Below are 25959 nucleotides of genomic sequence, written 5' to 3'. Positions count from 1 at the left end.
ACTGCAACCTGGGCCTGTGCAATACAGTCTGCCTCCAAGGGAGATGAGGGGGTTCTCAGGGACCATGCCACAAAGCGGGGTCACAAAATTCCAAGGTGCAAAGGACTTTAGAGCAAAGGCCTCCATGAGCTTGGCATTTATTAATGGTGGAAATTTAAGTTAGGGAACTGGCTCAGGTGGGGTGGGCCCCCCATGGCAGGGGCTAACTGGCAGATGCCACTGTAAACACTCCTGAGACCTAGAGCCAAAGGCCCTGCTGCCGTTGGCTGGGCAGGCCAGACCCCACTAAAAATAGAAGAACTCTCAGGTCCAGCTCCCTGACCACAGCAGGCAGGCTGCTCCCTGTGCCCCAGCCTCCTCCACTCCCCTCCCCCTTCCTCACCGGACAGGAACCGGGCTTCTAGAAAGAACAGAGATGTTAAGGTTTTTCACTTCCGGCCAGAGAGGACTGTCAAGTTGATGCCCAGTGGGCATGTGTCCAAATTCTTGTGGGCAGTAATCGTGAAGAGGTTCTCACTCTGAGATCCTATCCATTTCCTTCTTAGAGAGGGAACTGTCAACCTCCAAAACCCACCCAGGACAGAGTAGGGCCACGGCCAAAAGTTGGCCATTTTCTCCACAGCTTTCAAGTCAATCTGGAGCCTTCTTATTGTTTTTCCTTTCCCTGCCTGAACTGGCTCTCACTGTTGACAGCACTGTGCGATTCTGTATTTGCCATGGCTTTCGGAGAAGGTCTGCTACGGGCCTTCTCGGGGAACCCCCTCCCCCCTGGAGACGGCAGAGATGGGGTGCGCCAAGAAGCAGAGGACAATCCTGAAGTCCAGGACAAGTGCTTCCAACGCTGGGGGCAGCAGGCAGGGGCGCAGGGCAGGAGGCTCTGGGGCCCGTGGCCTCGGTGCAGGTCTGGGCTCAGCCGGGGATTTCCTTTCAAAGGTGACTTAGAGCTGCTTCATTAGGGGAGCGCCCTCCCAGGCGGGCGCTAATGGCGTGTTTGGCAGAGTCAGCGAAACGCGGCGCACAGCGGCTCGGTGGCAGGGGAGCGCCCTCTCCCGCGCCCTCGCCGTCTCCCGCGCCGGACAGCGGCGCGCACGGGGCCATTTGCAGCGCAGGCAGGCTTGCGAGCGGCCGCGGCGCGCTGGCGGGGAGCGAGGTGGCACCATGGCGCTGAAGAAAGACAGCAACGCCGTGTCCATAGACATGCTGCTGATCGTGCACTCGGAGAAGGGGCGCGCTGCGCAAGGCGCGCACTCGGACCGGCAGGCGGACCCGGGCGCACTGCCGCAGCGCAGAGGAGGTAATCCGCGCCCAGCCCGACCCCCGGAGGCCCCGACACCTCGGCCTCTTCTCCCCAGGGCCCACCCGCCGGGGGGGGCGCCCCACCCGCCCCAGATCCAGGTCAGCGACACCAACCCTCTCCCCATGGCTACCTGCACCTCGACGCTGTGGCTCTGGCGTCCCTTGGCAACGCGCAGCCGGGTGATTGCCCTGAGTTAACTCCCCGCGCCGGCCTGTAGGTGCTACCCTCAAACCCAGCTGCCAGTTTCCTCTAACTACTCTCTGAAAGGTGCAGTTTGGGTTGGAAGATGCTCTGAAAGAAGGGGCCCAGAGCCTCAGACCTACCTCTGGGTGGCCAAAGCCTGCTTCCCGCAGGGTAGTGCAGGGTGCAGGGTCCCCAAGGAAATCTGTGTGCTGAGTCAGACTTGAAGATGGGACGCTCCCGTCCTGCCCTTGCACAACTAGCAGCCTCAGTTTCCCTTTCTGGAGCCCTCCCCTGCTTTTCTACAGAAGGCATAACGGGTGTAAAGGGCACACAGGCTTGGATAGGGTTAGGCTTGAAATCCGTTCTTCCCACCTTAACTTTGCTATTAGTTTTCCTTTCCTTCAGACTTTCTGGTAAAGTGTAGACTGGTAAAATAAAGCGACTGTTTACAGAATGATTGTGGAAAGCAGATCCTAGGCCTCTGTATACTCCGGAGAAGAGGAGAGACACAACGTGAAGAGGGTAGAAACGCATAATAATTGTTAACTAAGCCCCTCAGATGTCTGGAAACCTCTGAGTCCTGGGTCCAGGAGGAAGCCTTCGGGAACCCCGGGCAGAGTGGAGTGCGCATGCACTAGGCTGACTGTGCGCTCGTGCTTTGAGAATGGTGCTCAGCAGCCTGCACAGTAAAATGGCTTCTGCCTCCAGCCTCCCCTCCAGCTCCTGAGCTCCTCAAAGTCTGTCTTGGCTCTTCTGTCCCCAGAACCCCCTTGCACATTGAACATCCACCTTCCACCTGCCACACTGAAGCAATGATGCCATGGATGGCTTTGTCCCCACCACCACATGGGCTGGAACTGCCCCATAGCTCCTGGTGACCCCGTGGAGAGACAAGCAGGGAAAAAATAGGTTCTAGAGAGCTGAGAATGTTGACAGGTACCCCAGTCTCAGGAGGAATTTGAGGGCCAACAGTTGTTTGCATTGGTTGGTTCTTCAGTTCTCAGAGCTGCTCCTGGAAGAAGGGGAAATGCCCACCCAGGGTATTTGTAATGAGGAAATTGGCAGAGGCCACTGAGACTGCTCCTACTACACACGGCGCAGTCCAGAAAGCCTCCCACTGTGTGCGGCACAGCCAGAGGGCCCCCGTGAGGCCCAGCTCTGGGTCAGATCATGAGTCCTCACTTCCATCTCCCGCTCTGATCACATCTCTCCTAAAGTCTCTGTCACTAGCAAGAAAGGCTGAAGAACACGGAGAAGCCCCAGAAATGCCTGGGATCAGCACTGTTCCAGAAGGTATCAAATGGCTCCCACAAACCCCACATGACTCCTGATCAATGTACTTGATGTGAGTCAGGGAAAGTAGACCCTGCTTGCTGAGCCCTTTCTATTATTTTTCTCCAAAAAGTTTCCTAACAGATGTTTTGTCCAGACCCTATGTCAGTGGAGAGACCTGTGTCACATATTCAGTCGGACAGTTCTGCACAGGAGCAGAGAAGAGGGAGCGTGTACCAGAGCCAAGGCCTGTGCTGGGCAGTGGTGATGTCTAGGAGACCCCTGGCTAAGCCAGCTTGCAAGCCTATGCAGCCTAAGGAGGGGAAATGCTGAGTACGATTAGTTTGTTCCAAGGCCTCTTGTTGGTGCACAAGATCCTAAAGTCACCCATGCCCACTTCCAGGCATCTCCTCCTATTTTCTCCCCACTCTAGGTCCTCAGCTCTGCAAAGGTGGGCCTGAGCTGAGGTACTGTCACCATGCATTGGACTGAGTGAAAAAGTGACTAGGTGGCTTTCTGCTGTGTCCTTGTGACAGAAAAGTATCAAAGGGACAGGAGGCAAGGAGCGTGGCACCAGGGATTTGGGCTGCAAGGCCAACAGGTGTCCTCTCCCTTTTCCTCTAGGGCCCTAGCATCTTCCCAGTCATTCCACCAAAGCAGTGCTTCTCAAAAATGTGCCTGGAGGCCTTCAAGTCCTCTCAGGTATTCTTCCAGCTGTGGACCAGGTGGTATAAAGGCGCCTGCACCAAGTCTGAAAGAGCTTATTGTTTTAGGTTTTATCCCCAGAGACTATGTGCCATGTGCATTCCACTCCAAAAGTGTGTGTGTGAGGGTTCCAGGTGGTAGGTGGTCCCAGACACTGGCTGCAGAGGGCTCTGCTGAAAGGAGGGGTTTGGGCGTGGCTGAGAGAGCTGGAGAACAGGCCTGAGGCTGCACATCTGGGAACAGCACCATGAGCTGTGCAGCAGAGCTGCCACCAAGGAGCATTATGTGCTCCTTTTGCACCAGGAACTTGATTTTTTTGCAGCTGTTTCCACGGCCAGAATGCATTCCAGCTCTGTGCCAGGAACTTGACCTTGCAGCCACCACTTCCAACTGCCACCAGATAGAGAGCTTTCATTCCCTTCCCTGTTGCCTCACCAGGTCCCAAGACAAAATTGGACACAGATGCCACTGACTGATCATTCCCAGGCCACACGTGTCCATGCTCTAGCTGCAAGGGAGGCTGGGAAAGCAGAAAATCATCACTTTCCATTCCCACAGGGATAGGCAGTCTTTGCCCACTCTCACCCCACATCAAAACTCTAAAGTGGGAGATTCAGCATGTACAGAAATAGGCAGGCAAAATGAATGGCAAACATCTTCAACAACAATCCCTCCATATTTATGCAATGGAGACATGGAAGTGAAAAATGGGCCCTGTACTGTGAAAATTCTTCCTGGATGATCCTGATAATCAACCCTACCACCTTGAAAACTACTCTTTTAATATTTTAAAAAATGTTTTAAATGTTGAGGGCTTCATTCATGCTCCCAAGTGCATCTCATTGATGGGCAGCCTCCCTCGGGTCCCAGGACAGCCAAGTTCCACCAGCCCCACTTTAACCTAGAGACCTAGGCAGCTAGTGCATCATTTGCCAGGCCTGGGTCTCCACACCACAGAGAGCCTCACGCCACTCCTTGTTATTTCACAGGAGGGGTCGCAAATGGAATACGGAACTGGCAGAAATTAGAAGGTAACTGCTTGGATGGTAAATTCTCTTCCTTTTTTTTCATCTCTGCAATTCAATATGTTGAGAAATGACTGGATGCATTGGGTTTCACTTGTTTGAAGACTGGCTCTAGTCACCTAACCACACAGAAGTGGCTGCTTGCGACTGAGCCGGCCTCTGGGGCCACTGTGACCCAGGAAAGTGTTCCCTGACTTCAGGTCCCCCGATTTCCTGGAGGCTGGAGTGGGGGCAGTGCCATAAGCTTTTGTACCTTCCTGTTCGTGTGGGATGTGAGGTTTGGGTGTGTCCCCATGGAGGTGGAGCTGTTCCTGTCATGCAAGGCATCCATCTTTTGGAAATTTTTTTGAATGGAGAGGATATAGCATCCTGCCTTGAGTCACTATTACTTGAGGCCTGGGGTGAACTCAGAACACCATAAAATCTGAGAGCAGTCAGCTTCCAAAGCCTCCTCTCTCTGTAGCCAGTTGCCTTTCTCCCTGCAGGCCCAGGATTTCCTGGGAATTCTATGCATGGACCAACTATACTGGGCCTTATTCTATGCCCTTGAGAAATTCATTAGCCCCACCTCTAGGAAGAAACATCAGAGTAACTGCACTGTGGGTGTGTGAGAATTCTAATAAGAGTCAGATATCCACTCACAGAGCCCCAGTAGGGGGCTCATCAGGCCCTGGGTCAGATGACTGACTCATCCAAAGCCAATGTGAAGGAACTGCCCTCCATGGCGCTCCACAAATGGGGACACAGAACCACAATTGAACAAGACCAAAGAGTTGTGCTCTGCCATCCTTCTAACAGTAACAAAAGGAAAGGATGGAGTTCTCAAAGTAAATTCATTCGTTCATTCATTGTCTCAGTAAAGGTCTGAATGCTTACTCAGTGCCAGGCAGCGTTGTAGTTGTTGGGGGTGAAACAGTGGACAATACAATCAAGAACCCCTGGCCTTTCAAGGTTACATTAAAATTATTGTGATGGTAATGCCATTTGCTGCAGTTGAGTCTCAGCCTCTTGGAGGTGAACAGCATGACTATTGTGTGTCCTCTGCCCTGTGCATGGGGACAAGTCGTTCTTAAGACATACCTCCTAGAGGCCACCCCTCTGAGACCCAGCTGATGAGCATGCGAGGGTGGGATGGCTTCTTTAACCTTGCTATGGAGCCATCGGATGGGAGTGCACCCGCTCTAGCTCTATGGAAGCAGACGCCAAAGTTAGTGAAACTGTGCTGCAGGCTCATGAGAATTACATAAGACTTGGACCTCCGGAGACCTGTTGGACACAGAAATGGATAGCTCACACAGGCATGTGGGCCTGGCCAGTGTGCACATGGACAAGTGGGCCACAGTAGAGGAAAGAAATGTAGCATCTTGGTTCATTGAAGCCCTCTTACCTTGCCTGGGTGTCTGCAATTCATCTTATGTCTCCTCAGGCATATTATTTCATCAGGAGAGCATTGAAATACACTGAATTCATCCTCTTTTTATCATCTCCAGGGTTTCTGGTTTGGGGGAAGTTTGGTGGAAAAATACAACAAAACACAGAGTGACATGGTAACTCTTACAAGAGTCTTTTAAAAGACCTGAAGTAGGTCTTAGCATAATGTGCCAGCCAATAAAGAGGATGGCTAAAGTAATTCTTACAAAAACTAAGAGTTTCAAGTACATGCAGGGCTGAAGAGTGGCTCCATGGAGGCCTGGAACCCAGACCGTTCTACCAATACATGTAATTTAAAGTAAAATTGCATTGTTTTTTAAGTGGCACACTTGCATGCATGCAGAAATTAGAGTCATAGCTGTTTTCTGTGTTTTCTGATGGTGAGATTCAGGGTACATATCTGCCTTGCTGGCGCTCAAGGCACCCAGCCCTGGAAACTGAAGGAAGCAGCTGATGGCTTGTGCTGGTGGAGTGTGCACAAATGTGGCTGAACATAGGACTGATCCAAAAGGGCACATGTGCCCCCTTTTGCTGCCCTGTGCACTCCTTGGGCTGGGGTGTTGGCAGGGTGGGGGGAACCTGGAGTGCTCCAAACTTGTTCCAAGCAGCTGGTGTGTGGGGGCGAGCCACCCGCCCCACACCCCCTAGCTTGTCCAGCAACAGGCTTCCCCTGCTCTGATTGGCTGCTTTCCTTGGTCCTGGCTGAAGTCTGCCTAGCAGCACAGAGACTGACGCCCCACAGCCACAGGGAAACCAATTGTGCAGCCCTGACTATAAATACCCCACAGCAGCTATGCCAGCTAATCGCCTTCCTTGAGGATTCCCTTCCCAGATCTTGTTTCCTCCCTTGGCCAGCAGAAATGCAGCCAGCTGTGCCCGCAGGAGGTAGCCTCCCTGTTCCCTAGCCTGAGTCTGGCCTGAGCTCCAACCCAGCATACCACATCACACTGGGTTGGAGCTTCTGTGGAGCTGGCCCTCAGCCAATCAACCTATTGCAGCCCAGGGGCTCAGGGTCCTAGCCGGCCTGCTTTTAGGAGGAGACTGGAGCCAGCAGGCTTCTCCAGGGCAAGACCCTGCCAGATGGATCGCAAGCCCATCTCAGTTCCCCTCCCACCCACCATGACTGGCTTCTGCCTGGACCCAGGCGTGGGAAACACTGAGTAGCAGATCTGGTTGGGTGCACGGGGGACATCATCTGAATGGAACCTGGGCAGGCCAGTGCCCCAGAGTCATGCTTGTTTCCAGGCCCAGACACTGGTCCCAGTGGTCACTTCCAGTGGCAGTCCTGACAGCCTTTCTGCAGACTGGTGGGAGGCCAAGGCAAAGATGGCTGACCAAGGTGTTAGCAGTGGGGGAACCTCCCCAGCTGCCACAACCCTGTCCTTCCCCCACCCCTCTGAAGCAGAGATCCAAGGGCAACCTCAGCAAGACCAGGCTACCTTAGCAGCTATAAAGGGAGCAATGTAGGAAAGGTGGTGCTTCCCATAAGAGGGTCAGGTAAGCCTGTGGGTTCCTCCTCATGGTGCATGGCAGAAACGGGGCATCTCTCCACAGCAGCCTGACTCCACTTGGCTCAGAGGACAGCTCCGTGTCCTGGGGACAGAAATATCCTTAGCACAAGGAGAGCACTTTCTTTCATAGAGTGGGTGCCCTGCAAATGTTTGTGCAACTGAACCAAACTGCAAGTCACCCCAACTCCTAGGTTGGAGTAGGAGGCAAGCTGCCCCATTCTCAGAGGGAGGCAGGAGACTAAGCTAAAAGTCAGAAGGCTTGGGGTTCAAGCCCTAGGTTTGATGCTCCCTAACTGCAGAGTCTGGCAAAAAGTTAACCAGTCTGAGCTGTAAGTCCCTTAGCTGTAGCCCTGGCTGGTATGGCTCAGTGGATTGAGCACCAGCCTGAGAACCAAATAGTCACTGGTTCGATTCCCAGTTAGGGCACATGCATGGGTTGCAGGTCAGGTCCCCAGTAGGGGGCGCGTGAGAGGTAACCACACATTGATGTTCCTCCCCCTCTCTCTCCCTTCCCCTCTGTCTAAAAATAAATAAAATATATTTTTTAAAAAGTCCCTTAGCTGTAAAATCAGGGCAGGAACTTCTCAGCATGCTCTCCAAAAAGGTGGGAACATCAAGCATCCCCATGCTCTTGGAGACTGTGCCCAGTGACACCAAGTCTGAAGTTGTGATTACTTAACACATAGAAGTATCCCCCGCTCCTTTTGAAGAGTCTGTTTTGGGTGGTGAAAACACAATACAACACATAGATGATGTATGATAGAATTGTACACCTGAAACCTATGTGATTTTATTAACCAATGTCACCCCAATAAATTCAATAAATTTTTAAAAGGAAGAGAATCTCATTAGTATCCTCAAAAATAATCCAAAGGACTACATTCGTAATGCTATAAAAGTTTGGATATACGGCGTCTGGCAGAAGTAACACCTGCTTGAGTGTGGTTGGTAGGGTAATAATATGGGTGTAATAATTTATAGTTTTAATTTGAACATTTCACCTAAAATGTCATATGGTGTGCTTGAGTGTGCTATTGTTGTGTTACAGAATTACATGCTTATGATTCTGTAATAAAAGATTTTGTAATAAAAAGGGTGTTATTTGTGCCAGACCCTGCATATATTTTGAAAACTATGAGGAAAACTAAAAACCATGACCATGACTCCAATGATCCAAAGAAGCTAGAAGTGAAAGTACGAAAAAGAATCTGTGTTGGCCCTGCTGGGTGGTGTGACAGTGCGTGCACAGGGCTCCCCGTCCCTTGCCCTGCGTTCAGGGGTGTGACTGTGATTCCTGCGTATTCTCGCCATAGGGGCTGTGCAGGTGGGTGGGCATATGTTCCAGCTAGTCCTGGGATGAACTGCCCCCCCCCCAGGCTGCTTTTTTTGCAGACATACACAGCTCCTCGCTCTGCCCTGGGGAAAATTCCACTGTGGTCCCAGTGGTCACTGCAGGTCCCTCTGTCTTCCTTAAATAGGAAACCTGGCAGAGAAGCAGCATCCTCAGCAGACCCAGGTCATCACTTCCTACGACAACCAAGGTAAGGAATTTGCTGCCAGTCGTGACCTCTTCTCCAGCTCCTGTGAGAAGCCAGGTGCAGAGCACAGACTGCAGGGAGTGGGGGTCCTCCCTGCCCTGTGAACGTTGGAGCCCCCTTTCCCTCTTCTCACATCCATGGGAAGCAGTGAGAGCATGTGTGGTAACATGGGACCAAGAAATAGTCCTTGGGCCACAGAGCCCACTGGTGTCATTGCCATCACCATAGCTAACATTTATTGAGCGCTAACTGTGTGCTGGGCATGTTGCCAAGCCATATACATGATTATTCTCATGTAAATTAAGCTTCACAACAATGCTGTTTGATTGGTGCTCCTATGATCCTCATTTTGCAGTTGAGTAAACTGAGGCATGGAAAGGTTGACACGTTTTCAAGATCAAGTGGCCAGGAAGATTAAGAGCTGGCAATTGACTTCCCACCAACCACTACCAAGTCCTGAGCTGTTAACCTTCAAAGCTCTGCTTCCACCACAGCCACCCACCCACAAACCGGCCTCCCCCACTGGCTCACGTGGAGCAGCAAGGCTCCACCGTTGAACCTGGAGGCGAGGCCAGGTTAGAGACCCCCACCCTGCCTCAGTTTCCTGTTCTGCAGTAAAGACTCAGGGCCTGGTGTCCGAGAGCTCTCCTAGGATCAGCCCTGAGAGTTCACCACCGGCACTCTCATCACTGTTGTCCTAACCTGTAAAGAGATTATCTGCCGGTGTCCAGGGCAGTGGTGGCTTCCTGGAGGACCCAGAGCCTCTGGGAACTGCCCTCCGCAGTGAGTACGGGAAGGGCCTGTCAATGCAGTCTCCAGCACCTGGCAGCAGGCTCTCCCTGCAGCCTGGGTCAGTACCTCTTTAGGCTAGGATTCTAGCCTGTAGGCTGGAATTCCAGGACAGGCCCCAGAGCCTCTCGGTGGGCCCACCATGCCCTGCCGCCCACCCTGAGCATCACAAGGACCAGCCTGGGCCCCACTGCTTCTCTGGACTAGCAGCAAGCAGCTGGCGCAAAACAAGAATAAACAATATTCACTGAGATGAGAGTGGATTAGCGACCACTTATCTCACTTAGTTCTGGCCACACCCCTTGTTGAGGCCATGGTGTCATTCCTGTTTACACAGGAGAAAGTCAAGGCTGGGAGTGCTTCAGTCCCCAAGGCTGGCTCTGGGGCCAGACCTCAGCACGGCACTGCCTCCCCTGTGTTGTAGGCAGCTGGGGTGGGATGGGGCCTCCTTGTCACCAGAGCCGCACCTGGCACAGTGTACCCTGGCTCACATGGGCCACTCACGTGCCACCTCTCAGCATTTAAAGCTTCCAGAGGGGCACGAAAGAGGGCAGCATTGGCATCCTATGAGAAGGAAGGATCCCTGTGTAGATCGGATGGGCCAGTCTGACAGAGTCCTGTGGGATCCTGACCCACAGCAAGTGGAGGGCTGCCCCTGTTTGGGGCCTACCAGAGTTCACGCTGACATTGACCCATTCATTCCACAAAACCCAGTTTCTGAGGCAGCACTGGGGATTCGTTAGAGAAGAAAACAGACAAAGACTCCTGTCCCCATGGAGCTGACACCCTATAAAGGGTGTCAGATAAGACTGGAAGGGAAGATAAAGCAGAAAGGGGAATAGGGAGTGGGTGTATGTGCACTTGTGTGTATTATCTTCCTATGGCTGCTGTAACAAATTATCGAAAACTTGGTGACTTAGCACACATTACTCTCTTAAATAGTTCCAGAGACCCCAAGTTTCAAATAAATCTCATTGGGCTACAGTCAAAGTGTCAGCAGGGTGGGGTCCTTTTGGAGGCTCATGGGGAGCATCTATTCCTGGTCTCTCCCAGCTTCTAGAGGCTGCAAAGGCACCAGAGGCCCTGGACTTGTAGCTGCATCAGTCTAATCTTTGCTTCTATTGTCGCATTGCCTTTTCTCCATGGAAGTAGTTAAATCTTCCTCTGCCTCTGTTTTATAAGAATCCTAGTGATTACACTGAGCTCCTAAGTAACACATAATCCAGGATAATCTTCCTATCCCTACCCCCCAGGCCTCCTCCCTCCCCCCAACCCCACCCCCACCACCACCGGCACCAAGCTCCTTAACTTAATCACATCTGCAAAGTCCCCTTAGGTATATAAGGTGACATTCAGAGGTTCCTGGAATTGGGACATTGAATCTTCAAGGGCCATCACAAAGCCTCCCACAGGGGACAATTTAAAATAGAATAGTTGAAAAAGGTCTCCCTGAGAAGGTGACATCTGAGGAAGGGAGGAGGTGAGGGAGCCTGCTTTGCAGACACCTGAGGAAGAGCTTCCTTCCAGCAAAGGGAGCACAGGTATGCTCAGAAAGCTGAGAGCGGGTCGCTGTGGCTGGAGGGGCGTGGGCAAGGTGGGAGTGGCAGAGATGAGTCAGAGAGGACACAGGCCAGATCCTGCCTATCTTGAGAGGCTACCCTCAGTATGCCAGCTGCTAATCTGTGTGCCATTGGAAACCACTTGGTTTTCCTTATGAGAGCCCCCAAGACTAGAGAACAAATGCAAGTGGACAAGAGTGGGTACAAACCCATGGGAGGCAGCATGATAAAACAAGCAAGAGAGGTCTTCCCATAGTGTGGACTGGGGTGTAAGAAAAAGAGAGGAGTTAAGGTTTGGGAGCTGAGGGTGGAGACAGAGGAGCTGCAGGAGGTGCCTTTGGGGAAAGAATGTGAAGAATTCAGATTTGGCCATGTTGATGTTGGTGCCAATGCCCACAACCGCATACCTGCTCTTTTGGATAATAGTGACCAGGGACATCAGTATTGCATGGGCCACTTTCCCATTCACCCAGTGGGCCTCGATGTTCACGAGTTCTGTTCTGTGAACCATGCTGACCCCCAGTGCAGCTTTCTCAGCAGCTGGGCCCCAGGGGAACACTTGGTATGGGCCAGTCAGTGACCTGAACCCCTTTTGGGGGTCACCTCATTTAATCCCACAGCCACCTTCTGTGTAGGTTATCACTCCCATTTTACAGATAGGGAAACGGGGTCCAGAAAGACTAGTTACACAGCTGTCACATGTCAGGCCTGGAAGTTAAACCCATATCTGTGTACTTCCAAAGCCAGTGGGTATAACTACTCCACCATAGACCCCCTTCCATACAGGGCAGGGACCAACCAATCTCAGGGGGGCACGATCTGGGTGCAACACCCTCTCCACCTTTTGGCTGGACAAGAAATTCAAGATTTCAGTCAGAACTTGTCACTTGCAATAGTTCAGCTTTTCTTTCTCCTCACCTTGTCGTTCAATGGAAGATTTGATACAATAGATGACAAAAGATCATTGGGATCTTAGATCTTCCAGGGGAAGGGGCTTCAGATGATTAGTTTGTGATAGGTGTGGGGGTTGAATGAGAGGGGAGCACTCACCGGTGCCCCTGGACGTCGGGCCACCATGGCGATTCTTGGAGTCCATTTTCTGCTGAGGCTTTCATCCTTCCAGGTCATCGCCCTTATCCCCAGGCAGACACTCCACCTTCTTTGATCATTCAGCATTAGGGTCAAACTGCCATGTTTTCAGGCCTGGAATATGCCCATGGAGCCCCACGCTGCAGAAAGAACCATCAGTAGTTGTGTTCTCAAGAACCCAGTGAAAGCTGAGTCAGTTAGAGCCACAAGAGATGCCCTCTCTCACACATGCCGGCAGAGCCCCCTCAGTCTCAACCCTGAGTTCTGCACACTCGGTTGTCATCTCATAACTAGAGCTGCTGAGTGCAGCTTTCATACCACCTCCAGCTGTGCCCAGTGAGCATTCCACAGAGCTGGACTCTTCCCCGCCACCATCCAGCAGGCTGTTCCAGGGATGTCCCAGCTCCCCGAGCTCTGCATGGAAGCTAACTACTGCACTGCTGGAGTAGAAGCCATAGCAAGTTCCTGGTGGACACCTAGCTAGAGTCCTTTTAAGGGTATTTTCAAAATGCTTTAGCTGAGGTTTGCAGGCACTCAGCTACCAGAGGAAAATATTCCAAGGCAAAGAGTTCAGGTTGTAAATGTGGCAGCCAGTTATGGAAAGAGTTAATGAACACCATAAGTCAACAGTGGCAGGTATCTGAGATGAATGCCTCATTTCCTACACATACTTATGTGTACACTCATATGCACACACATTCACACACACACATGCCTGATAGTCTTTGCTAACTGATCAGTGCTCCTGGGCAGCCATTTCCAATCAGAGTTAATGAACAACACAAAATCTGTTTGCCATCTCTGCATTAGTAATTCTGAGCAAATTAAGCCATCAGACAAACCCTGATTCAACTTGCAGAGACCTGGAGAGAAGCTGTCGGGTGGGAGGACTCTCCTGACCGGGTAAATGGCAGGCCAAAGCAGTGTGCCAGGGACATGCCTGGGCTTGCCTGCTGCATGTCCATTCCTAAGAAGGTAGGGAAAAGGAAGCAGAGCCCACGACATGTGGGAGAAGACCTGGGAGCCACTTCTTGGGGGTAGCAGAAAACAGTCATTAACACACTTTCACTGAGACAGCCAAAACTGCAGCTTGAGGAATGTTATTTGTGGGACAACTGGTTGAACTAAGGAAGGATATCGTGAGAGAGCCAGCCAGGTGACCTGAGGAAGGACCTCCTTTGAGTTTGGTTGTGACTATTAAGATTAGTATAATGGTGTCTGTATTTAGGGTTTGGATCTTTCTTTAAATTTTGTTCTCATGATGTTCCACTCTTTATCATTGAAGATTGGTCAAATTAAGTTTTCCCCTAAATTAAGAGTTTTATTTGATACAGGAATGCTATGGTCTGCAAACTCTTACCATTAGGAAGCAAGGGGCTATGCCTCGCATGCTGCTCACCTGGAGACCACAGCCCAGTCTCAGGCCCCGTTCCTAGAGCAGTGAGTCTCCTGGAAGGGCCCTTACATGCCCGCAAACAAGAGCTGGGATCACGCTCCCATACAGATCAGGCAGGCCAGGGAGCTTTGCTGTTCCTCTAGAGAGGGTACCGGTCAGCAGCACCTCTTTGGGGAAGAGTCAGGAAGTGGGAATCAGGAGAAGGTTGGACGTCGGCCCCTGTCCAAGAGGGAAGAGAGAAGAGGAAGTGTGGGAAGGAGAGAAGAGATGAGAAATGGTGACAGGTGGAGCTTCCTGGTCAAGGCTGCATTCTACACGTGAGACTCCCTCATAACCCACCCTCGGAAGGGCTTCAACATTATACTAAAGAGAGGGTTTTCATCTTGCTCATTCTTTGACAAAGAGATGATGAGGCTGAACTGTGTTCTGGACATTAGGAGAAGTTTGGGGAAGAAGTTGGTTGTAGAGCCCTAATCCAACAAGTTGTTCAGTTTCGCAGTTTCTCTAAGCTTTTAGAGATTGTTCTAGTGCAGCACTTTCCAAATGGTGTGTGACAGAACAGTACTGAGCCAGTAGCCTTCTTTGCTGTGGGACTCCTCAGAGCACTGTGTACTGAAACCTGCCAAAGGGGAAAGAGTGGTCATGTTTCTCAATTTTTGTTTTCACAAGGCATCTTGCAGCTCAGTATAGTTTGGCACCCCCTTTCAAAAACACCTCAGGCCCTGGCTGGTGTGGCTCAGTGGATTGAGTGAGGGCCTGCAAAGCTAAGGGTCACCAGTTCAATTCCCAGTCAGGGCACACATTGTGGCTCAGGTCCCCTCTGGAGGTCACAGGAGAGGCAACTACACATTGATGTTTCTCTCCTTCTCTTTCTCTCTCTCTTACTCTCTCTCTAAAAATAAATAAATACATTTTTAAAAATAGATTAATTTATTTAAAAAAAACACCTCAGAGTGTTTCGGGTGGGTTAAGTGAAAGCACAAAGGAGAACAGGCCCTGGTCGTGCCATTGTGAGAAGACACACAGGGAATCTTGGCTGCTGAGGGCAACGGCACCCAATTTGAAGACCCAAACTAAATCACGCTTTTAACCCTGAAATGCTTAAAGTCGTCATTATAAAGTCAAAGGCCGATTTTCTTTGAAAATGAATGTTCTAGAAACTATACTCAAAATGAATGTTTACCTCTTCAAAGTAGTGCCTCAGAAGGCCACGTTGTATCTTTTTAAATCGTCTGAGAATTCCTGTCTTCAGCACGCAGAGCAGAGCAAGTTTATGTACTGTCCAAGAAAGTCAGGATTGTCACTCTGTGAAAAATAATCGTGCCACATTTAACAGGCAAAGCATTGATAAAAAGAGCTCTTACAAAATTAGTAAGAAAAAAATAATACATCAGTAGGAAACTAGGCTATCTACAAAATAAGAATTTAAAGTGGCAAATAAATATATGAAACATACTAGACTAAAAATTAAAGAAATACACAAAAACAATGAAATGTCATTATCCATTGATAAAAAGTTAAAGGATTGATAAAAATCAAGTGTCATTGAAAGCAGTTGAGATATATTTTTTACATTACAAATCATCCCAAAACTCAGCAGCTTAAAACAATAAGCATTTACCAGCTTATTGTTTGTCTGGGCATTCTTGTCTGAGCCACACCCAGCTGACCGTGGGTCCTGGTTGGGCTTGCCCAGGTGCTGTGGTCAGCTGGAGAGTTGGCTGGAAACCTGCTGGTCTAGGTTGGCCTCACTGGAGATAGCTCTGCTCTGCTCCATGTGGTCTCTCATCCTCCAGGAGGGCAGCCTGGGCTCACTCACATGGCAGTTGTGGCTGGAATACCAACAATGAAAGCAGAAGTGGCAAAGTGTCCTGAGGCCTAGGCTCTGAGCCTGCATAACACGACTTCTGCCACAGGCTAACTGGCCAAACCAAGCCATAAGGCCTGTCCAAAAAGATCTCTTGATAGGAGGAAGTACAAAGTATTGTGGCCAATTTTGTCATCAAACAGCAAGAATGAGCAAAATGGACATTTCCTTGCACTATAGGTATGATCACAAACTGATAAAAATCATTCATGAGTAAAGGTTGCCAATATCTAATAAAAGCCTTAAAAATTTTCATACTTTTTGATCAATGTTTAGGAATTTATTCAAAGTTACTGATTTGAAAAGTATGTGAAGGGATGTGTATCAGAATGTTCACCACATCACTGTTTAGAATAGCAAAACACTTGAGAAAAGTTAACTATCCAATGAAAAAGGGATTGCTGATATGGCGTAAGAACCATCTGTAGAACAGAGTACCATGCAGCCATGCACAATGATGGCATATGACTATATTCACTGACCTGTAAAGAAAGCAGGTTACAAAAAGCATGCTTACTATCCTCTGACTTTGGAGTTTCAATTTATTTATCTTGTGCAGATTCTTTGCAATCACATCCTCCCATCAGGCCTCAGAGTGTCTAGGTATTGTTGGAAATTAGTCCTTAATATGGATGTACCTCAGGGTGTTTATCCATTCACCCACCAGAGGACATTTAGGTTATTTCCAGTTTGGAGTAATTATGAATAGAGCTTATGTAAACATTTGTGTAGAGGTTTTTGTGTGAACATAAATTTTCATTTCTATGGGTTTAAAGTCCAAGAGTGCAGTAGTTGGGTTATATTTAAGTATATGTTTTGTTTTATAAGAAACTGCCAAACTATTTTCAAGAATGGCTATACCATTTTACAACACCATCAGAAATGTATGAGAGATCCAGTTTCTCCACAACCTCACCAGCATATAGTATTATCTCTATTTTTATTACTGCTTGTCTAGTAAGTGTGATATTCCATTGTGGTTTTAATTTGCATTCTAATGGTTAATCATGCTGAGCATTTTTTAGGTACTTACTCACCATTTCTGTTTTGGCAAAATATCTGTTCTTTTACCCATTTTCTAGTTGGATTGTCTTTGCACTCTTGTAAAAATGTCAGCTCTCCATATTTGTGCAGCTCTGTTTCTTTACTCTCTATTATCTCCGTGGATCTATATATCCACCTTTTTGCTACTACCACATTGTAGTGATTACTGTAGCTTTATGGTACATCTTAAAATCAGATGGTTGGACTCCAACTTTTTTTCAAAAGTGGTTTTGCTTCTCTAGTTGCTGTATCTTTTCATGTAAATTTTAGAATCATCTTGTCTATATCTACAATCTTCAAAATTTCCCTAAGGAGTTTGATTGAAATGGCATTAAGTCTATATGTCAATTTAGGGAGAAGGCTAACTTGGCAATATTGAGTTTTCCAATTCATGAATGTGGTACGTCTCCCTACTCATTAAAGTTTTATAAATTTGTGTGATCATATTTTGTAGTTTTCCAGCATATAGTTCCTGTACCTTTTTTTCAAAACTTATACTTAAGTATTTCAATTTTTGGAACTATGGGAAATAGCAATTTTTTAAATTCAACTTTCAATCATTTATTGCCAATATGAATATAGTTAATTTTGGGGTGATGATCTTGTGTCCTGTGACCATGCTAACCTTACTTATTACTTCTAGGAACTTCGCTTATAGATTACGTGAGCTTTTCTACGTGGACAGGCATGTCGTCTGTGAATAAGGAAAATTTTATTTCTTCTTTCACAGCTATATGAATTTTTTCCTTGTTTCATTGCACAAGGTAGGACTACCAGCACAAAGTGTATCAGGAGCAGTCAGAGTGGACATCCGTGGACATCTTGTTCCCAGTCTCCGAGGAAGAACTGCATTTCTCACCACTGAATATGCATGAGCTGTAGAATTTTGGTAGATGCCTTGGTCAGATTAAGGAAGTTCCCTTCTATTCATAGTTTGTTGAGAGGTTTTATTATGAATAGATGTTCAATTTTGACAAATGCTTTTTCTGCATTAACTGATGCTGTCATGCGGTTTTCTTCTTTGGCTTGCTGATATGGTGAATGACACTTACTGGTTGTCAAGTATTGAACAGCCTTTCCTTCCCAAAATGAACCACACTTGGTTGTGATGTACTATCCTTTTACTATATTTAACTGTATTTAATTTTCTAATATTGTGTTGAGGATTTTTGTGTTCATAAAAAATATCGGTCTATAGCATCCTTTTCTTACACTGTCTTGTTTTGGTGTAACGCTAGCCTCATAAAATGAGTAGGGAACATGCACTACTCTTTTGTTTTCTGAAGGATCTTGTGAAAATGGTGTTATTTCTTTTTAGATATTTGTTAGAATTTTCCAGTGAAACACATGGACCTGGCATTTGTTTATTTGTTTGTTTTCTTGCTTGCTTTTGGAATATTATGAACTACCAATTTAGTTTCAGAAATAGATAGGACATTCTGGTTATCTACTCCTCTGGTGAGTTTTGGTAGCTTGTCACTTTCAAGGAATTGATCTATTTCATCTAAGTTGTAGAATTAATGTACATAGAGTTGTTTGTATTCCTTTATTGTTATTTCAATATATATGGGGTCTGTAGTGTTACCACCCATTCCATTTCTAATATTGGTGTCTTGATTCTTTGTATCAATTTTACTGGCATTTTCAAAGAACCAGCTTTTGGTTTCATTGATTATTCTCTCATTAATTTCTTTAAATATTTTTTCTGCCCCACACTATTTCTCCTCTCTTTCTGGTATCTCAGTGACATGGGTGTTTGGCCTTTACGTGTAGTCCCACAAGTCCCTGAGGCTCTGTTTACTTTTGTTCATAGTGGATAATTTCTGTCTTCATGTTCACTGAATCTTTCCTCTGTCATCTCTATTATGCCCTTGATCACATCCAGAGAATTTTTTAAACTACCACATTCTTCAGCTCTAAAAGTTACATTGTTTCTTCTTTATATCTTTTATTTTCTGCTGATATTTTTTATTTTTACATTTATTTCAAGACTGTTTGCCCTCACTTTTTTGAGCATGGATGTCTTAAAGTCTTTGGCTGATATTTCTAAAATCTGTGTCATCACAGCATTAGTATCTGTTGATTATCTTTTCCTTTTCAGGTTGAGATTTTCCTAGGTCTTCCTATGCTGAGGAGTAATTTTGGATTGTAACCTTTGCCCTGCTATACAGATCTGTCCTGCACATGCACCACCCAGTGGCTCATCTGAAAATTTTTCTACCCTGTAGTTGAGTTCTCAGAGATCGTGGTATGATGTTTAGGATGAGATCCAAGCAAGCACAATTCAGAGGTGACCACAAGAGTTCATTCATAACTTTGTGGATTTGCTTCCTTGACCTTCCTCCTCTTCACAACCCACCTATCAGTCCTCTAGCCAAAAAGCTGGAGCTTTAGTTTTTCCACTCTTCCAGGCACTTCTCACAACTGTGTCTGCTTCTGGAGCCAATCCGTGAGACCAGGGAGATAAAAAAATGAAATTTGTCCCCACATTCTTGGGAATCATAGCTTCTCTGGTGTCTTCCCTCAAAGACCCAGGTGTCTGCCCATTTGGCCACTAAAATCACTCTGCACTGCTACCAATAGAATTTCCTGAGGGCTAAGTGGGGAAAAAATGGAAAGGCAGGACAACAGGGTGTTTCCCCCACTCTCTTACTCTTAGAGATTCTCTTTCTCACTCCACAGGATGGATGAAAGGGCTTCTCTTGGAGCATTTTTTCTCTGCACACATTGTGCACTTCTGGGCCTGGGGCTGCCATTGAGTCCAGTCTAAGTAATACCATTGGGGGAAGGGAGTGGTAAACTCACTGCCAATTTAGAGATGCTTTAAATTCTAATCTTCCTCCCCAATATTCCTTCTATCATTTACTTTGGAGTCCTCAAATAGTTGCCCCCTGCTTTCTTTCCAAGATTTATAGTTGCATTCAGTGGGAGAGGAGAGGTGGAATGTGCTTACTTGGTCTTGCCTGGATCTGGAAACTGCGTGTTTTTTGTGTTTGTTTTTGCTTTAAACAAGAATTACTTGTATAGTCAAAAGAAATAACTAAAACCAATTGTGTTTTGTTGTTCAAACATCTGTCATGAGACATTGCACCATTTCCTAGTAGCATCTGGATGAGAATGTCACCTCCTCTTCCCTTACAGGGACACAGTTGACTGTGGAGGTCCACCCTCGAGACGCCATGCCCCAGATGCTCAAGAAGTTTTCCTTGGCTAAACGTACGTACATATAGGGCTGCTCGTGTGTGGAGGGCTGACAGGGAGGACGGAGGGAAACTTAATGGGCCAGACAGAGCCCAGCCTGGGCACCTGCTGGGGATAGGAGAGGAGTGACCTTGGCCCACACACTGGAAAGAGGCAAAGGTATGACAGCTTCATGCTGGGGTCTCTTTCTTCCCCACACCCAGAAGTTACTGTTCTTCAGTATCTGCAATGAGGCATAGGTAAACAAGGCATTTAGCTAAAGGTGAATTTCATCATAGGAGTTGTTTTTAGATATCATTTATTGAGTGTCTAAAAAGTAGCATGTGTCTTGCTAAGTTTTTTACATTCATTAATTTTTTAACCCTTTGACATATACCAGTATTATCCCCACTTTTTACATCAGCAAACTGAGGTTCAGCAAAGTGAAAAAACTGTCCAAGTGACCAGCAAGGAAGAGGGTCAGAACCCAGGTCCAACCAACCCATGTGCTCTCACCCACCATACTTGGTTGGCCCTGGTGCAGTGTGCACAGACCCAGTCCCAAGCACACGATGTCTCCTCCACTCCCTGTTTGGTCTTCTCCCTGCATCTGTCCATCTTGTGGCTAAAAAGGGCCTAGGGAAATGCCAGCCAAGGAACAGAGGCTGCAGAGCAGCCAAGGCTCAGGTTCTCTCCGAGTCCACTCAGCAGGCCAAAGCAGACCCTCCAAGTCTGCCCGATCCTACAGCACTCAGCAGTCAGGGTCTCAGGAGGACAGTCAAATGTGGAGGGGATGGGCCCTGGCAATCAGCGGGCTGGGTTTGGATCTCAGCCCCATGCATGACCTTGGGCAAGTGGCTGAGCCTCTCTTTTGAACTCAATTTCCTCATCTATAAAAGGAGGAAAATAAGTCAGTGTCTCTCATAGGGTTCTTGTGAAGTTAAATGAGATAGTCAATATAATGCACAAGCCAGGCATAGTAAATACACAAGAAATGTTCACTCCTATTTTGAACCCCCATTATTCTACCAGAGAAGGCAGATGGAAAGAAAATGTAGGTGCAAGAAAAGGCCCACTGTTACTCAGAACAGCCTACACACATATGCAATCTTCTGTTGTTACATTGACAACCCACAGTGGGCTTCAAGGGCAGGAAACAACCTGTCCCCCAACACCCAGCTCCTCCTGGTTCCACCAGGGACCCACATCTTTCTGACCCGGCTTCAGATCAGTAGAGAGTTTCTCTCCTATTGCCCATGGGGGTCAAAGAACTACCAGTGACCATTCTGCCTTGACGGTCCTGGATTTACAGAATTTGGTTGCCCTTGGGCCTTCCCAGGGAGTAATTTAATAATTGCTTGGCCTTTCTGGGGTTCAGCTCCATACAAACCAGCTTCCCCTCACCCCACTTTCATGTCTGTGCATGGTCAGTTCCGGGCTGGGGTTATGTGGCATGAGTTCACTGGTGCTCTCAGCACCCCCCACTGTGTTCCGGGATGGCAGGGGCAGCAGGCTCCAGGCGAGCCCACTCAGTAATCCAGTGTTGCTGTCAGAGGAAATGCTACCTCTGCTCTCAGGCAGCAGGTGTCTTTCTTGTCACCCACCCGTGGTTCCTGGTCCTCCCTCTGCCCTACCAGGAAGTCCAGGGTGATTCCAGCAGCACTTTGGGGGATTCGAGGGTGGGAGCAAGAAGGCTCCGAGAAGGAGAGTGAAAGGGAGGGGCCAGGCGCAAGGACCACCACACAGAGAATCGTCTGTGCTTGCATTTCTGTTTCTTCCAAAGTGTCTCTAACCTCTTGACCTTTGGGATATTGTAGGTTTACAAGGTGATAAAAATGGAAACACAAGACCCCGGCAGCCTGGAGGGAAAGATGCCCATGGTAAGTAGCAGGGTCTTCTCCGGGGCAGTTCCCTGAGACATGGAATTGATTTAACCCCATGGAGAATCTCCAGTGAATTTAAAATGGCTCCCTGGGTCACTGGGATGAGTCTGGGGCCACCTCTGGGCTCAACAGGTGAGGAGTATCGTGATTGATTAGCAATGTCTGCCATGGACACGGGGGGCAGGGGGGAGTGAAAAGCTCACAAACCAGATGTGAGCCTGAGGCTAAAGTACAAACCCCGTTGATAACGAGGCAGCCATTATGGGAAACATATTAAAATGAGAATCTAGAATTGTGTTAACTCTAAATAGAATGCCAATCATATGTAAGACTGGAGGCTCACAAATAAGCAGAGTGGGCCAGAGAAAGAAACCCTGAGTGGGGTGATAGACAGCCAGATCATGTGATTGAATCCTGCTTTGGTTTCTCATGGGCCTCAGTTTCCCCTTTGGAAGACCAGATGGCATCTAAGGTTTGGTACAGCTTGGCACTTCTTCCCATTGTTTTGCTTAAAAAATAGAATATTTTAGCTAATGCCACTGGTATTTTAAATTATTTGTGCAAAATTACATTTGGATTTATATAATCTGCTCAGAAGGTGAGCTTAATGAAGCATAAATCATTACAGGTAATTTTAATGCTTGAGTATTATAAAATAGAACCCAGAAAGGGTAAAACCAGTAATAGGGTTTTCAGTTTGATGTTAGAAATGCCATCTCTCTTCTAAATGGGGGCAGGGAGACCTCATCTGCAGAGCTGTCCTGAGCAGAAATTGTTCAACACGTAAGTCCCCTTCACACATACTCAGGTCACCCTGACTGATTCTGCGGAGGGAGGGAGAGGGCATCAAGGAGTGGGAAGCTCAGCAGAGTCTGCCACCAGGGCCCCGTGCCCTTCTGCAGGGCTGGCTGGGCCAGGGCTGCACTCAGGCCACAAGGGACAGAGACTGCTGTTGACCTGAGTGATGGGAGACGAGAAGTCCCAGCTCCGGCACCACAGCAGTGACCATGATGGTGCTGGGCAGCAGGATTTGAGATGCGGGCTCCAGGAAGTGTCTTAGTCATTTTAGAAGGAGCAGAAGCAAAAAGAAAATGCTAGGCTGCTGGGTGAGGCCACAGCTTCCTGGTAGGGTTTGCACAGCCTGCCTGCCTGCCGTACATCCTGTCCCCTCTTAGAAGAGGAGCAGCCCTCGGATCCTGGATGTCAGAGCACGCGATCTGGTGAGAAAGAAACTCCGTCAGAGGCTTGAGGCCAAAAGGACCAAACCCCCCAGGGGCTGCTGCAGTGTGGCAGCAGGGAGCAAGGGAATGGAGTGAGGTGGCCTTGGGGAAGGTGCCAGATCCAGCCTGGAGTTGAGAAGTAGGAATGCCAGGTTCCTAAGAGGAAGGGGCCTTGGAGCAGTGGGGAAATGCAAAAGGATCCACTTGGCCTGTTTCCGGCAGCTCATCCTGACTAGCTGCCCAACCAGCTGGCACAACCTCTTGTCCAGAGAGGGCCATGGAGCAGCTCAGGCCAGATCTGGTTGTGATACCCTGTCCTCACCTTCTCACCACACCTCTTGGGTCTACAGCACCAGGGTTTGGGATGCTCACAGCTCTGCAGGATGTGTGGGCAAATGCTCAGGGCAGAGGCTTCATACCCATTCTCCTGCCCTTGCCTGCAGAGGACTCCTGTCCTGTACCCTCCAGGAGCAGAGTGACACTGACCTTACATCATGATCCACTATCTCCTTCACCCTCCCAGGTGCCCCGTAGATATGTGCCTGGGGCCCCACTGCTGAGCCCAGCACCCCCCAGTGAGGTGGAGGTTGGGCCCCAACTAGAACCCATGTCTTTGTGCCACCCCACTAAGCATTTTCCCACATCACTCTACTCTTCCTGGGCTTGTGGCTGCCCCCTGGCACCCCACCAGCATCCCTTCCTCACCCAACACTTGGGGGTGGGGGGGCTCCTGGGATGGCCAGCTGAGAGTGGGGTGAGTGAGTCCACATGAGTCAGGGGATCAATGGCCCCACCCTCCTCTCACCCCATCCCTGCCCTCCCACCCAGCATGCCCAGTTTTGTCAACTTGTCTCAGGAGGCCTTGAATGAGAGGACCCTGTCAGAGCACAGTCTCTCTTCTGGGCTAGGACGGGGGTTTGCTGCCCATCTAACAGTGGGTCTCACCAATGGTCATTGAGCCCTACAGCATCTGACTGGGCCTGTCCTGTGTCCAGGCTTCCTATGAGAAAGGCTGGACATACATGAGTGATTCTGGGGCACAGCTTCCCCACAGTGCCTTGGGTGTCTGTTATCAGAACACGGGCTTTCTTGGGGTGCTCCAGGCTCCAGCTCACCAGGGGCAAGGGAGAAAGAAAGCCTATCTGGATGCCAAACCCACTTCAACCTGCAGAGGCCCAGGTGACAGGGCTCCATGATGCCCTCTTCCACACTCAGAATGCTCTGCGGCACCATAGCCATGGCATGGACCCTCCCTCGAGCTCACTGGGGGTTTGCAGCATTGCCTCAACTTCCCACAGAGAACTCTTTCCTAGAAAAGTTAGCAGGGATTCTGCAGAAAACTAAATGGTGGGAAGAAGGAAATTTCATCATCAATCTATCCAGACACCTCTGAGTTCATTGAGGTGAAACCAGTTTCTTACTGATCGTTTCATAGGGTCAGCAAATGACTTATGTTCCCTCAATTGGAGAGAGAACTAGGGGAGGACTAGGGGAGTTGCCATAGTTCCCAAACCAATTTGACTAAAGAACTTTACCAGGAGATAACTACTGGGAGCAGTTTCCAGCTCTGGGAATCATGTTGAAGGTTGGGCAGTCACAGCCTCTCAAAAAGACAGGGAGCCCTGGGCCAGGCAGCCCTCACCTGCAGGTGTCAGCAGCTGACCAAGCCTCCCTGTGTTTCCAGCCTACCCCTGGGATCGGTCCAGCCTGAAATCCATGCCCCTGGACCTGCGGCAGTTTGAGAAACTGGATGCCTATGCCTCACAGGTAGGAGAGCTGGCCCCTCTGCCTACAGGTCCCCCAGTGCGACTTCAAGTTCTCTGGACCAGAGTAGCACAGCCTTTCCCCTAGCCCCTCCTGAATGTATCCTGAGTCCTTTGGATGGGTGGCCCAGAGTGCCTCTTGTATGGATGGGGGCAGAAAGGCCATTCCATTCCTCCAACCCCACCCATGACTCTGATGCTCCCACCAAAGGCTACATACCCTGCAGCCACCCCAATGGCAGGCCCCTATGGTGAGCTCTGTCCTGCCCTATCCCTGCCCATTTGGGCATTACTACTACTGAGCTATGCCAGCCCCAGCCCAGGAAGGAAGGGAGCAAGGGGGTAGGGGAGGACCAGAGGCAAATGGCCAGCTCCCACTGTGACCTTAGCCAAGTTCACCCCTCGAGCACGTGTAGGTTGCTAAACTCTCACACCTCTGGACCTGGGAACATGTGGCCTGGGGTTAGAAAGGGGCAGCTACAAGACCTGAGACACTAGGGGCACACTGAGGTCGTGGGAGCCAAGCAGGACTCTTGACACAGAGTCTGATTGGCAAGGCCAAGGAGCTGGACCTAATGGTGATGTCAGAGTGGGCCTCTTAGGCTGGTAAGCTGGGAGGTCACCAACAGGCTGCTGGCCAGGCTCAGAAGCAGTGCAGGAGCCCTGCTGAGGCCAGAGACATGGCCATGGAGCGGTGGATGGCCAGAGGCTGCCAGGCCCAGGGAGGGCGGGGGTGGGGACTAATGGACCAGAAGCCACAAGACTGAAGTTGTGGGTTAAATCAGGAGTCAGCCGGGCCGTAGTGTGGGCCTGCAATGTGTTCTAGGCCCTGAGAGAGGGTCAAAGACAAGGACTGTGGAGTTGGACCTGGACCTGGAAGAAAAAGAAGCAGCAGCTAGGCGAGTGGGAGATGGAAGAGGGGCCCTGGGGTCCCCTTGTGATCAGGGGGCAGGTCCTGGAGTTCCGATGTGAACAGTGGAACAGTTCCAGCAAGAACAGGTCAAGGAGTGCCCTCGTGTGGGGTGAGGGATGTGAGGGCAACTAGGGCACGCTGAGCATTCAGTCGCCCGGCTTCCCTGGGAAGATCGCGTAGGGTCAGGGCTGCCTCTCCAACAGCCCAACTCTGACTCCTCCTGAGGGCCCTGTGAGAAAAACTAATTGCTTCCTTCCTTTTTTTAACTGTGGCAAAATATATATCACATAAGAT

General features: G+C 49.1%; 1 protein-coding gene across 2 annotated transcripts in view; it reads left to right on the top strand.

The window, feature by feature from the left end:
* Positions 1 to 1108: 1108 nt before the first annotated feature.
* KY (kyphoscoliosis peptidase) overlaps positions 1109 to 25959 on the top strand; it is a 46550-nt gene continuing 21699 nt past the window's right edge. Inside the window, exons 1-6 of one of the 2 annotated variants that reach the window (XM_045857448.1) lie at positions 1109 to 1294; positions 4447 to 4488; positions 8903 to 8965; positions 19848 to 19922; positions 21704 to 21766; positions 24674 to 24756. In XM_045857448.1, the coding sequence (XP_045713404.1) occupies positions 1159 to 1294; positions 4447 to 4488; positions 8903 to 8965; positions 19848 to 19922; positions 21704 to 21766; positions 24674 to 24756 (462 nt within the window). In that variant the 5' untranslated portion in view covers positions 1109 to 1158. Of the gene's footprint in view, positions 1295 to 4446; positions 4504 to 8902; positions 8966 to 19847; positions 19923 to 21703; positions 21767 to 24673; positions 24757 to 25959 lie in introns of both variants that reach the window. The other variant, XM_045857447.1, reaches the window with a different exon arrangement.

This window comes from Phyllostomus hastatus, unplaced genomic scaffold, assembly GCF_019186645.2.
Source record: "Phyllostomus hastatus isolate PE091 unplaced genomic scaffold, TTU_PhHast_1.1 phas_scaffold_129, whole genome shotgun sequence".
NCBI classification, from domain to species: domain Eukaryota; kingdom Metazoa; phylum Chordata; class Mammalia; order Chiroptera; family Phyllostomidae; genus Phyllostomus; species Phyllostomus hastatus.
This window is presented reverse-complemented; position numbering and strand designations above follow the sequence as displayed.